The 15,641-nt window shown below is 45.3% G+C and overlaps 1 protein-coding gene across 1 annotated transcript in view; it reads left to right on the top strand.

Annotated features, from left to right (window-relative positions):
* The first annotated feature begins 8,286 nt into the window (after window positions 1-8,286).
* TMTC2 (transmembrane O-mannosyltransferase targeting cadherins 2) overlaps window positions 8,287-15,641 on the top strand; it is a 289,642-nt gene continuing 282,287 nt past the window's right edge. The window contains exon 1 of the mRNA XM_044280547.1: window positions 8,287-8,660. Within this exon, the coding sequence (XP_044136482.1) occupies window positions 8,578-8,660 (83 nt within the window). The 5' untranslated portion in view covers window positions 8,287-8,577. The remainder of the gene's footprint in view (window positions 8,661-15,641) is intronic.

Here is a 15,641-nt window from a genome sequence, read left to right as displayed (position 1 = left end):
TTTTTTTCCGGTGGATCCAAAAATGCATAAAAACACATCACAAACTGCAGTGTGAAAACTGAGCTATACAAATTTACAACTGACTCACAGAGGCCAGGAGCTGGGTATCAGGGGTAGTAGCTACAGGCCATGTTCACATGACAAAATACGCAGCATATTTACTCACCGTCATATACTTCAAAAATGCCTGCACGCACCTTATCATTGTCTTCAATATGAGATACACTCCGGTGTGAAATTTTATGCTGCAGTTTTCAAAAATGCTTCAAGAAGTGGCATGTCTCTTCTCTGAAGAGTTTTAGAAGATGGTTTAGGCCTGGTTCACACTTGAGCGTATTTGATATGCGCGTTTTACGCACGTTTTCGGGGTGTATTACAGCACGTTTTTGGAAATGGGAAACGTGCGTCGTACCCGCGTTCTTGCGATTAACCACAGAGGCGTCCAATGAAAAACAGCCATGTCTACACTGAGGTGTCCAATGAAAGAGACTTCCTGCGGAGCACCATCACCCTTTCCTGTGTGTTTATGTACACAGGGCGCGACAATACGCCCCAAAGAAGCTCCTGTACTTCTTTGGGCGTAGGGCGTTTTACAGCGCGTTCGTACGCGCTGCAAAACGCGCAGGTGAGAACCATGCCCATAGGGAAACATGGGTTTTCGCCTGTTGAGCGTTTTACAGCGCGTAGGAACGTGCTGTAAAATGCTCAGGTGTGAACCAGGCCTTAGGCAAAATACATTCCAAATACGCTTGTGTTTTGCAGACGTTAATGCAGATGAAAATGCTACTGACAAATGGAACCACCAGAGAAGTGCCTGGATTTCAGAGGCGGATTTCTCCTCAAATCATTCTCCATATCAGCTCCTTCATTTTCAGCTTCAAAGTGATGCCATGTGAACATACCCCTGATTCTGAGGCGGAAAAGGTGGCAAAATCAGCTAACGTGAGGACAAACTGTAGCCATCAGTCACTTACACAATACTCTCTGACATGAGACAGAGGTCCCTTAAAGAAGAGTATCTAGACTGACAGTCTCTACGATACAGCTTTTAGAGCCATAGTGTTTGGGAAGGATGGCTGTATACTGTGCTTGGCATTCTGCTGGAAAGGACATTTGGGAGGAGCAATGTGATCTGCCTGTCAAAAAGGACTGATGAGACTCCTCTCAAATGGGACCAGGTTTTCCAACCAGTATGTAGACTGCACCATGTCAGCAGTATGCCAGATAACACTATAAGTAAAGCTAGGGGCACATGGAGAATTTGGGTGTGAGACTGGCATCACGACCAATGATTGCTGTGCAGCCATTAAACTAAATGGAGCTGCTCCACGATTCACAATTTGCCATGGCTGTGAGACCCAGGAATCATAAAAAAGATAGATTTTTCACGATTGTGAGATTGTGGTTGCGGTAACTTGTGAGTCATACATGGCGCCATCCATTAACACAAAGGCTGAGATTTACTAATCCTATGGATGGCATAAGCCTGTGGGGTCATTTATCAAACTGGTGTAAAGTAGAACTGGCTTAGTTGCCCATAGCAACCAATCAGATTCCACCTTTCATTTTTGACAGCTCCTTTGGAAAATGAAAGGAGGAATCTGATTGGTTCCTATGTGCCACTAAGCTAGTTCTACTTTACACCAGTTTGATAAATGACCCCATTAAACTGTCTGTCTAGACCTTCACCAAAATTATCACAGGGGCTCAGGCTGGATGACAGACACTTTTATTTGACTCTATACCAACCATTGGTTGGCTTACCTCAAGACAGATTTTTATGTCAGAATTGTGGCTCAGTTTTTGAACAAAATGGCCCCTCTTAGGCCCGCTCCTTTCATACGAAGCTCCATCCCTGCTGAGCCCTAGTTGCACCAAATTGTGCACCACTTTTTAAGGCAGATTGTTACTGCAGAGACTTTAGTAAATCTGGGCCAATGACTTAAAGGGGTTGTCCAACGAAGAATATTCTACATTTTTTTAAACCAGCAACTGGATCTGAAGATTTTCGTAATTACAAATTTAGTATAGCCACTGAGCTATTCACTGAACTCTGTCTGTATAGCGCCACCTGCTGTTTCCTCTTTTTCTAATTTCTCTGTCCTGCTCACTGAGGAGGACACACATGCTCAGTTCCACCCTTCATCTGCCACCAGCTGCAGTAGAAAGGACACACCCAAGAGAAAAAGCATGCCCCCTAAGCCGCCAACTTGAAATAAATCTAGCAGAGCATTTGGAGCAATGAATGGGGAGATCTCTGGATCCACGTGAGGTACCGGGCTGGTTGTCATGTACAATACTGTATGATGTCTGATTTTCATTTTTTACATTAATCATGGAGAAATTAAGACAAATTACACTTTTCCTTCCCTCCACCTTGAGGACATCATGTTTCACTCTGCATCCGGTGTGTGTTTTTTGCACATCAGATATGGACCCATTCATCTCAATCGGGCTGCAAACGCAGAAAGTATGCCGTGTGCTGTCCACATCCGCAAGTCCGTTCTGTGGCCCCTCCAAAAAATAGAACATGTCTTATTCTTGTTGGGTTGTTCTGTGTGTTCCTCGAGCTGGGACTATACTCGTATACTCACCATTACACACAGCTGTTCAGTGTCCAGAATGGCAAATGTACAGCTATGGTGTAACTACCATAGTAGCAGCTGTGGGGCCCATCTCCCCTCACACACACAGTGTGGAAAGTCAGGGATTTAGAGGCATTTTTTGAGCGCTGTGACACCACCGATTTATGTCTGTACATTACCATGATATTGTGCTATCACTGTCTGACATCACTGTGTGCATTATCACAGTAGTTATGGACAGATGTGTGCCCCCTCACAGTAGTTATGCCCACATATGTGCCCCCTCACAGTAGTTATGTTATGACCACATATGTGCCCCCTCACAGTAGTTATGCCAGATTAGGTGCCCCCTCAAAGTAGTTATTCTAGATTAGGTACCCCCTCAGTAAAAATGCCCACATTTGTGCCCCATCACTTTAGTTGTGGCCCCCCTTTTGCCTGCAGCTTTGAGGGGGGGAGGGGGGGGGACCACATACTTACCTTCTTCCCTAATGACGCACTCCCACACTCACATTGAGCTGCTGGGTGTGCTGGGGGCCAAATCCCGGGCTTTCAGCGCTCCTCCCACAGCCAGCAGCGCAATGTGCGGACTGCAGGGGGAGTGCCGGAGCGCGGAAGAAAAGTGAAGCGGGGAGCGGAGAGGACTCCCTGCTTCACTCTGGAGATAACAGCCCAGCAGTGATAAGAACTGCCGGGTGAGTGTGCGTGCCCCCCCTTGCCTCTGCGCCCCAGGCGCATATTATACATGTTTGAAGTGCGCTTTGACGGGGCCCGGCATTGTCACTGCACTTCATGCTGGGCCCTGTCAGAGTGCTCCCATTACATGGGTGCGCAGCTTGCCCCCTCCCCCCGCCGGGCCCGCTCGCACCTTCAGTGACCGCGATTGTTACGCCACTGATGACATCATTATGCACATTAACCCACTGTGACATCACTGCGTGCAATATACTATTGTGGCATCACTATGCACATTATCCCACTGTGACATCACTATGCACATTATCTCACTGTGACATCACTGCGTGCATTATACTACTGTGACATCACTATGCACATTATCCCACTGTGACATCACTATGCACATTATCTCACTGTGACATCACTGCGTGCATTATCCCACTGTGACATCACTATGCACATTATCCCACTGTGACATCACTGCGTGCATTATCCCACTGTGACATCACTATGCACATTATCCAACTGTGACATCACTATGCACATTATCTCACTGTGACATCACTGCGTGCATTATACTACTGTGACATCACTATGCACATTATCCCACTGTGACATCACTATGCACATTATCTCACTGTGACATCACTGCGTGCATTATCCCACTGTGACATCACTATGCACATTATCCCACTGTGACATCACTGCGTGCATTATCCCACTGTGACATCACTATGCACATTATCCCACTGTGACATCACTATGCACATTATCCAACTGTGACATCACTGCGTGCATTATCCTACTGTGACATCACTATGCACATTATCCAACTGTGACATCACTGCGTGCATTATACTACTGTGACATCACTATGCACATTATCCCACTGTGACATCACTATACACATTATCCCACTGTGACATCACTATGCACATTATCCCACTGTGACATCACTGCGTGCATTATCCCATTGTGACATCACTATGCACGCTATCCCACTGTGACATCACTATGCACATTATCCAACTGTGACATCACTGCGTGCATTATCCTACTGTGACATCACTGCGTGCATTATCCTACTGTGACATCACTATGCACATTATCCAACTGTGACATTACTGCGTGCATTATACTACTGTGACATCACTATGCACATTATCCCACTGTGACATCACTGCGTGCATTATCCTACTGTGACATCACTATGCACATTATCCAACTGTGACATTACTGCGTGCATTATACTACTGTGACATCACTATGCACATTATCCCACTGTGACATCACTATGCACATTATCCCACTGTGACATCACTATGCACATTATCCCACTGTGACATCACTATGCACATTATCCAACTGTGACATCACTGCGTGCATTATACCACTGTGACATCACTATGCACATTATCCCACTGTGACATCACTATGCACATTATTCCACTGTGACATCACTATGCACATTATCCCACTGTGACATCACTATGCACATTATTCCACTGTGACATCACTATGCACATTATCCCACTGTGACATCACTATGCACATTATTCCACTGTGACATCACTGCGTGCATTATACCACTGTGACATCACTATGCACATTATCCCACTGTGACATCACTATGCACATTATCCCACTGTGACATCACTATGCACATTATCCCACTGTGACATCACTATGCACATTATTCCACTGTGACATCACTATGCACATTATCCAACTGTGACATCACTGCGTGCATTATACTACTGTGACATCACTATGCACATTATCCCACTGTGACATCACTATGCACATTATCTCACTGTGACATCACTATGCACATTATCTCACTGTGACATCACTGCGTGCATTATCCCACTGTGACATCACTGCGTGCATTATACTACTGTGACATCACTATGCACATTATCCCACTGTGACATCACTGCGTGCATTATCCCACTGTGACATCACTATGCACATTATCCCACTGTGACATCACTGCGTGCATTATACTACTGTGACATCACTATGCACATTATCCCACTGTGACATCACTATGCACATTATCCCACTGGGACATCACTATGCACATTATCCCACTGTGACATCACTATACACATTATCCCACTGTGACATCACTATGCACATTATCTCACTGTGACATCACTATGCACATTATCTCACTGTGACATCACTGCGTGCATTATCCCACTGTGACATCACTGCGTGCATTATACTACTGTGACATCACTATGCACATTATCCCACTGTGACATCACTATGCACATTATCCCACTGTGACATCACTATGCACATTATCCAACTGTGACATCACTATGCACATTATCCAACTGTGACATCACTGCGTGCATTATACTACTGTGACATCACTATGCACATTATCCCACTGTGACATCACTATGCACATTATTCCACTGTGACATCACTATGCACATTATCCCACTGTGACATCACTATGCACATTATCCCACTGTGACATCACTATGCACATTATTCCACTGTGACATCACTATGCACATTATTCCACTGTGACATCACTGCGTGCATTATACTACTGTGACATCACTATGCACATTATCCCACTGTGACATCACTATGCACATTATCTCACTGTGACATCACTGTGTGCATTATCCCACTGTGACATCACTGCGTGCATTATACTACTGTGACATCACTATGCACATTATCCTGCTGTGACATCACTATGCACATTATCTCACTGTGACATCACTGTGTGCATTATCCCACTGTGACATCACTGCGTGCATTATACTACTGTGACATCACTATACACATTATCCCACTGTGACATCACTATGCACATTATCTCACTGTGACATCACTGTGTGCATTATCCCACTGTGACATCACTGCGTGCATTATACTACTGTGACATCACTATGCACATTATCCCACTGTGACATCACTGCGTGCATTATCCCACTGTGACATCACTATGCACATTATCCCACTGTGACATCACTGCGTGCATTATACTACTGTGACATCACTATGCACATTATCCCACTGTGACATCACTGCATGCATTATACTATTGTGACATCACTATGCACATTATCCCACTGTGACATCACTATGCACATTATTCCACTGTGACATCACTATGCACATTATTCCACTGTGACATCACTGCGTGCATTATCCCACTGTGACATCACTATGCACATTATTCCACTGTGACATCACTATGCACATTATCCCACTGTGACATCACTATGCACATTATCCCACTGTGACATCACTATGCACATTATTCCACTGTGACATCACTATGCACATTATCCCACTGTGACATCACTATGCACATTATCTCACTGTGACATCACTGTGTGCATTATCCCACTGTGACATCACTGCGTGCATTATACTACTGTGACATCACTATGCACATTATCCTACTGTGACATCACTATGCACATTATCTCACTGTGACATCACTGTGTGCATTATCCCGTGACATCACTGCGTGCATTATACTACTGTGACATCACTATACACATTATCCCACTGTGACATCACTATGCACATTATCTCACTGTGACATCACTGTGTGCATTATCCCACTGTGACATCAGTGCGTGCATTATACTACTGTGACATCACTATGCACATTATCCCACTGTGACATCACTGCGTGCATTATCCCACTGTGACATCACTATGCACATTATCCCACTGTGACATCACTGCGTGCATTATACTACTGTGACATCACTATGCACATGATCCCACTGTGACATCACTGCATGCATTATACTATTGTGACATCACTATGCACATTATCCCACTGTGACATCATTGCGTGCATTATACTACTGTGACATCACTATGCACATTATCCCACTGTGACATCATTGCGTGCATTATACTACTGTGACATCACTGTGTGCATTATCCCACTGTGACATCACTATACACATTATCCCACTGTGACATCACTATGCACATTATCCCACTGTGACATCACTGCGTGCATTATCCCACTGTGACATCACTATGCACATTATCCCACTGTGACATCACTGCGTGCATTATCCCACTGTGACATCACTATGCACATTATCCCACTGTGACATCACTATGCACATTATCTCACTGTGACATCACTGCGTGCATTATACTACTGTGACATCACTATGCACATTATCCCACTGTGACATCACTATGCACATTATCTCACTGTGACATCATTGCGTGCATTATACTACTGTGACATCACTATGCACATTATCCAACTGTGACATTACTGCGTGCATTATACTACTGTGACATCACTATGCACATTATCTCACTGTGACATCATTGCGTGCATTATACTACTGTGACATTACTGTGTGCATTATACTACTGTGACATCACTATGCACATTATCCCACTGTGACATCACTATGCACATTATCTCACTGTGACATCATTGCGTGCATTATACTACTGTGACATCACTATGCACATTATCCCACTGTGACATCACTATGCACATTATCTCACTGTGACATCATTGCGTGCATTATACTACTGTGACATTACTGTGTGCATTATCCCACTCTTGTGACATCACTGTGCACATTATCCCACTGTGACACGATCCATCACTGCATGCATTATCCCACTATGGTGACATCACTGTGTGCATTATCCCTGTGCATTACAGACGCCAACATAATCATAAGCTCCACGTGTCCTGAACTGCTGACATCAGTCATGGTAGATTGGGACCCCGCTCCAGGTGTTGCTATAGGGCCCCTCGGATCCTTGTTACAGGTACAGCTATATTCGCTATTCAAGCATCTGGGAAAGCAGTGCTATCACTATAAAGACACGGCGGAGCGCACAGCCATTGTCGCCAGTGACCGGAGCCTGACAGAGCGGCGAGCGGCGCAGGGATGAGTACGGGAGAAGAATAGGGGGCGTGGCCGTGGAGGGGAGGACCTGCGAGCATGCGCAGTGACAGAGCATTGAGCCCCACGCTGCTGCTCCCGGGATGCTGCTGGCCGGCAGCGCTCAGTGCTGACAGTCCGCTGCTGGGCAGAGCCGGGAGCACAGCAGCGCTCTCTCTCCCTGCTGTCTGCACAGTGTCACCGGAGGCGGCGCAGCATCCCTCCCCTCTCGCCGCGGTGCACACTAAGCAGCGCTGACATGGGTTAGGCTTCCAGTCCGGGACTGACGGAGTGCACAGGGCAGCCCCATCCCCGGCCGGAGAGCAGGCATGGAGAGCGGGCTCTGATCCCCCTCAGGAGAGCCGCAGACAAAGGACGCGGGGGGCAGAGCCGGAGACATGATCGCTGAGGTGCTGAGCAGCGCCCTGGGGCTCGTCCTGTATCTCAACACCCTGGGCGCGGATTTCTGCTACGATGACAGGTAGGAGGCAAACTTTCTCCTCGCATCCCCCCTCTGCTCACATGGAACTTTCCGGCTGTCCTGTGTGTGGCTGGGGTATTCCTGCTGTCCAGCGCTGCACTACTGCTCCTGTGCTCAACACATCACTATGCTCCTGTCCAGTGCTGCACTACTGCTCCTGTGCTCAACACATCACCATGCTCCTGTCCAGCGCTGCACTACTGCTCCTGTGCACAACACATCACCATGCCCCTGTCCAGCGCTGCACTACTGCTCCTGTGCACAACACATCACCATGCCCCTGTCCAGTGCTGCACTACTGCTCTGTCCAGTGCTGCACTACTGCTCCTGTGCTCAACACATCACTATGCTCCTGTCCAGCGCTGCACTACTGCTCCTGTGCACAACACATCACCATGCCCCTGTCCAGCACTGCACTACTGCTCCTGTGCACAACACATCACCATGCTCCTGTCCAGCGCTGCACTACTGCTCCCATATACAGTGCACCTCACCATGCTCCTGTCCAGCGCTGCACTACTGCTCCTGTGCACAACACATCACCATGCCCCTGTCCAGTGCTGCACTACTGCTCCTGTGCACAACACATCACCATGCCCCTGTCCAGTGCTGCACTACTTCTCCCATGTACAGTGCACCTCACCATGCTCCAGCACTGCACTACTGCTCCCATATACAATGCCCCTCACCATGCTCCTGTCCAGCGCTGCACTACTTCTCCCTTGTACAGTGCACCTCACCATGCTCCAGCGCTGCACTACTGCTCCCATGTGTTGTGCACCTCAGCATGCTCCTGTCCAGTGCTGCACTACTGCTCCCATGTACAGTGCACCTCACCATGCTCCAGCGCTGCACTACTGCTCCCATGTGTTGTGCACCTCAGCATGCTCCTGTCCAGTGCTGCACTACTGCTCCCATGTACAGTGCACCTCACCATGCTCCAGCGCTGCACTACTGCTCCCATGTGTTGTGCACCTCAGCATGCTCCTGTCCAGTGCTGCACTACTGCTCCCATGTACAGTGCACCTCACCATGCTCCAGCGCTGCACTACTGCTCCCATGTGTTGTGCACCTCAGCATGCTCCTGTCCAGTGCTGCACTACTGCTCCCATGTACAGTGCACCTCACCATGCTCCAGCGCTGCACTACTGCTCCCATGTATGGTCAGTATAGAGGGTATTGAAGTTTGGGTGACAGTCCTGGCTTGTGTCACATCAGGACGTATCTGTCCTCCGTGTTGCACCTCTGTGACATACACACACGTGTTGCATTGAGCAGTTGAATGTGGGTCGTGTTCCAGGTATAACGTTTTTTTGCACCGCCATGCGGTCCTCTATATAACTGCCGTAGTCCTGTCCTAGCAGTGGTCCTGCTCAGGAAGCTGACAAGTTCTAATTCATCATAAGGGAAACCTTTCATTTGTGCCCCCCTTTTTTTTTCCAAGGATTTTAATCCGATTACAATTAAGGCTGATGCATAATTAAAATATATTAGGGAGAACGGCACGCCTGGCTAAGCCTATTAACCGTCCCGGGGAGTTTCATGCTCCATTGAAATTAAACCATCCAAAAAGTGAGCATAGATTTACTCTGACAGCTTTCATCGGCCTCTCTTTACTGTGGGGAGTGAATGGATCCCCTGGGCTTGTGTGAGCTGGTAATGCGGCTCTTTGTGACAGGCCGTAGGGAAGTGGAGTCTTCGGGATGCCACATGCACTGCTAATGGAATAGTTGTGGGCCAATAACTCTGCGGTGCCCGTGCTGCCAGGTGTAAAGTCCGCTCCGCACACACCCAGCTTTACACTCATCCTAAAGGAAATGAGTAGCAATCGGTTACCTGTGAGATAGCACTACCTCCACAGCCGTCACACACCGCTGCGTTATGTCTGCGCGCCTCCTGGCACTCCCATGGCTGCTAGTGATTGGGTCAGTAATAGAAGTGCCTGATAGGTTTCATACTGGTGACATCGCCACATACGTCTGTCTGTCTTAGTACATAACTGTATTCCTCCTAGAAACTTCAGAGTAAATTAGCAGTTAGGGCAAATGTATTTTGTTTCCATGTCCGTTTAATTTTTTTTGCGGCCTGTATGCGGAACCATTCACTTCAACGGTTCAAAAAACCGGAAATGACTGTGTGTACATATGTCCATTCCACAGAAAAATAGAACCTGTCCTATTATTGTCCGCATTACGCACAAGGTTAGGACTGTTCTATTAGGGCCAGCTGTTCCGCACACAGACGTCATCCGTATTTTTTGCGGATCAGTGTTTTGCGGACCCCAAAATACATATGGTCATGTGCATGAGCCCTAAGGCTTGTGTTCCTTATGCAGTCCAATTAGGGCTTCCAGTGTCTGTCTGTGTATGGACACCCCCCACCGAGTTGTTAATTTATTACTGCATTTCTAGGAGGAATAACAGAGGAGCAGGACAATGCAGGCAAAGGATTGTTCCTGTAGTTGCGGACAGGCATGTCAGGAGAGCTGATGGGTCCTCTGTCTGTAACATTCAGTGTGCCGATGACTAGTGATCATTCACCGCTTGGTGTCTTCATGGGGACATGGCTCAATGTCGCTCAGCTATGGGAACTGAGCTCAAAAATGTCTCGCCATATATGAGGAATCAGGCTCCACGGCAGAACTTTTCAGTGTATGTTACGGTATGGACAGGACCAGGTTTCCGCATGTAACACCGCCATTCACCTCCCTGCCGTATGTCTTGATAGTGTGAGTAAAGTGCCATCTAAGGGTCATTTTCTTCAGATTTTATTTTGATGCAAGAGTACTATTAGTTCTTGTACCAGATGTCACTCTTTTCGCCGATGCCGCTAGAATACAGGAGATAATGGCTAATTAGCACCTAATTATGGTAAGCTACTGCGTGGGAACCTGCGGCATTCCTTCCGGACTCTGAAGGGTTACTTTTCCCATTTGTTGTAGGAGCACTTTTTTCGGTCTGTGGTGTCTTTCAAAAATGCAGAATGCTCTCGGCATGGTGTATTTTCTAGGCACTTTCTCATATGCTTGTGTATCTATCTATCTCATATCTATATCTATCTATCTCATATCTATCTATCTATCTATCTATCTATCTATCTATCTATCTCATATATATACCTACTATCTATCTATCGATCTATCTATCTACTATCTATTATCTATCTAGCTATCTACTATCTATTATCTATCTAGCTATCTATCTATCTATCTCATATATATACCTACTATCTATCTATCTATCTATCTATCTATCATATGTCTATCTATCTATCTATCTATCTCATATATATACCTACTATCTATCTATCTATCTATCATATGTCTATCTATCTATCTATCTATCTATCTATCTATCTATCTATCTCATATATATACCTACTATCTATCTATCGATCTATCTATCTACTATCTATTATCTATCTATCTATCTATCTATCTATCTCATATCTATCTATTTATCTAATCTATGTATATATATATATATATATATATATATATAAATATGTACAGGTGAAACTCAAAAAATTAGAATATTGTGCAAAGTTCATTTATTTCAGTAATGCAACTTAAAAGGTGAAACTAACATATGAGATAGACTCATTACATTCAAAGCGAGATATTTCCAGCCTTTATTTGGTATAATTTGGAGGATTATGGCTTATAGCTTATGAAAACCCCAAAGTCACCATTTTGAGGTCCCCTTTATCAGGGGGTATGGATAATTAGCTGACTGGAGTGTGACACTTTGAGCCTAGAATATTGAACCTTTTCACAAAATTCTAATTTTAAGCTGCATTACTGAAATAAATGGACTTTGCACAATATTCTAATTTTTCAAGTTTCACCTCTATCTATCTATCTATCTATCTATCTACAGACTATCTATCTATCTATCTATCTATCTACAGACTATCTATCTAACTATCTATCTATCTATCTATCTATCTATCTATCTATCTATCTATCTATCTATCTATCTATGTTGTTATCTGGTGGCACAGCATCCCCTCGCTCCTATGAGGGCAGATATGTTTGTATACAGTTCCCAGTAAGGTGATTGTGTAACATGATGGTGCAGCAGGATCTGGGGCTGTAACTGGAGCATATCCTCCCAGTGGGAGTCCTACAGAATATACAAGTTTGGGGCACTTTCCCTTTCCACTTTCTGTGAAGCTCTTCCCCTCCACTGCGCGTCTTGTTACTTCTGTGCGTTGCCTATAGGTGTCAGATGAAGTTTGTTACAATCCACCTGTTCCGCTTGTACAGATTGCAGTAAAATAACTTCTCTGGCCATAGACGACCCAAAGCTGAATTTTATCCAAGATGATTTTTTTAAATTCACGTCTCCTGCAGACATATTACATGATACTAATGCTAAAGCCTATTGACCTTACAAGATAAGGTGATATCCTGGAGCAGTGACTAAGTGTTAACCGATCCACAAGATGAACAGCCCTGCAGAAGAGCCAGGGATTTCTTATTCCGGCCGTGCTGTAAGTGCCTCATTTGGAAATCACTTTGCAGCCGTAGCGCAAATCTGTGCTGCATAACAATTTCTCCTATGTGCAGAAGAGTTCAGCTCCTGCTGCAGCACAATACAGCCCTGCCAATAGTCTTCCTGGCTTTACCATGCGCACAAGTATTCAATCATCTTCCTCTTAGGGGATGAAGAAGGAAGGTCCCTCAGTTGAAGTGGAATGTAGGAAAAGAAAAGGAAAGTTCTGGGCGTATCAGGATCTTTTACCAGATATTAATGAGTATATCAGCCTCCATGCAGGCTAGGGCTGGGCGATTTTGCAACAATAATAAAAAAAAAATCTCTATTTTCAATTTAAGGACATCAATTCTTCTTGATTTATTTTTTTTATATTTTTTTTAATAAAACAGTTTTCAGCGACACCATACATTTTAAATATATTTTTTTTTGGAATGCATTAATGGAAAAATAAGCTATTACACTATTGTTTTTAGCACTTTATAATTACAACAGTACAAAAAATATGGATGACGTCCGCGTGCATTCCGTATTTTGCGGAACAGAACATCTCACCTCTAATAGAACAGTCTTTTCCTTGCCCATAATGCAGACAATAATAGAACATGTTCTATTTTTTGCAAAACGAACATACGGACACGGGGAAACAGAATGCACACGGAGTAACTTCCGTTTATTTATTTTTTTGCGGCCCCATTGAAATGAATGGTTCTGCATATGGTCCGCAAAAAAAACACAGCGGACATGGAATGAAAATACGTTTGTGTGCATGAGCCCATAAGCTGTGTCTGTGGACTGTGTAAGGGCTTATTCACACGGCCGTGTGAATCCCGTATTGTAGAGCGAACCCATTGACTTGAATGGGTCTGCGTTTCTCAAAATATGGCAAAAGATAGGACATGGCCTATCTTTCGCGGTGCAGAGGCATGGACCCGAAAGGCCATTGAAGGAGGGTTGTCCTTTCTGTTAAGGACATGTCCTATCTTTTGCCGTATGTTCTGGATTGTGGACCCATTCTGTATTTTGCGGTCCGCAATACAGGCACGGGTGCCTTAAGTTCATGTGAATGGGCCCTAATAGACATACATTCATGGCAGGCCTAGGGGCCCTTGTTAGTTCCCCAGATGCAGTGTCTTCTGAAGGTCCTTCTCCTCTTCATCTTCTGCTCTTTACTTCCTCCTCTTTCTCAGACGTTTTGGGAACCTTTTCATCTTTCTCCTCTTCCTAACTGTCTTGGATTTTTTTCATCCAGACTGGTGGCAACCCTCTTCTTCAGCTGCTTTAAAAACTCATCCCTCACCCAGCTGCCATCTGTTTGGCCATCCCGCTCTCCAAACATTCTGCATCCCTTTTGCACTGTTCTGCTTCTTCTTGCCAAGGACATTGTGTTGCTCCTCATCTTCCTTTTCAGACTCCAGCTCCTTGAAGAAATTATCACCTGTAATGGTAATGAGCAGATCCAGATTCATACAAATGTTTCCTGTCTTAGAAAGCCTAGTATATAGCGATCACGTGATTATCCCCAGAATACTGCCGAGCCGTCCTGTCTGAGCAGGGCGTTAAGTGGACAGCATCGGAGTTAAAGGGGTTATCCGAGGCCCAGGCCCCTCACACTGATTCTACTTATCTGGCTCCTTACTCCCTGCGCCGCTCCTGGTTCCCGCACCGCCGCCGTTGCTTCTCCCTGTCAGCCACGATGCTAGGGAGGCTCGTCCCTGTCGCCGCCTGCCATGGGTGCTGGGCTCCTGATGTGATCTAGAGGGCTGTATCAGCACAGTCTTTGCAGGGTGTCTTCAGTCCCTGCAGCAGAGACTGAAGAAAGTATACAGGCTGCACTGATACTGCTCTATAGAAGAAAAAATTGATTATTCGATTTTTAAATAAACAATATCACCCAGCACTAAAAGGGTGAATTAATCAAACTAATTTGATTAATCACCCAGCCCTAATTCTGGCCTTAGGCTACTTTCACACTAGCGTTAATATTTTTCGGTATTGAGATCCGTCATAGGGTCTCAATACTGGAAAAAAACACTTCCGTTTTGTCCCCATTCATTGTCAATGGGGACAAAACATAACTGAACAGAACAGAATACTTCAAAATGCATTCCGTTCTCATGCATGCTACGGTTTGCTTTCCGTCCTGGGATGCGGAGCAAAAACAGATCCGTCATGACCCACAATGCAAGTCAATGGGGACGAATCCGTTTTCTCTGAACACAATCTGACACAATAGAAAACTGATCCGTCCTCCTATGACTTTCAATGGAGTTCATGACGGATCCGTCTTGGCAATGTTAAAGATAATACAATCGGATCCGTTCATAACGGATGCAGATGGATGTATTATCAGTAACGGAAGCGTTTTTTCTGAGCCCTGCCGGATCCAGCAAAAACACTAGTGTGAAAGTAGCCTTATTCCTGGCCGATCAATGCTCCGGAGATACATACAGTAGTATATAAAACTATGTTGCAAATATTAATT

The sequence above is a fragment of the Bufo gargarizans genome, chromosome 2 (genome assembly GCF_014858855.1).
Source record: "Bufo gargarizans isolate SCDJY-AF-19 chromosome 2, ASM1485885v1, whole genome shotgun sequence".
NCBI lineage: Eukaryota > Metazoa > Chordata > Amphibia > Anura > Bufonidae > Bufo > Bufo gargarizans.
This window is presented reverse-complemented; position numbering and strand designations above follow the sequence as displayed.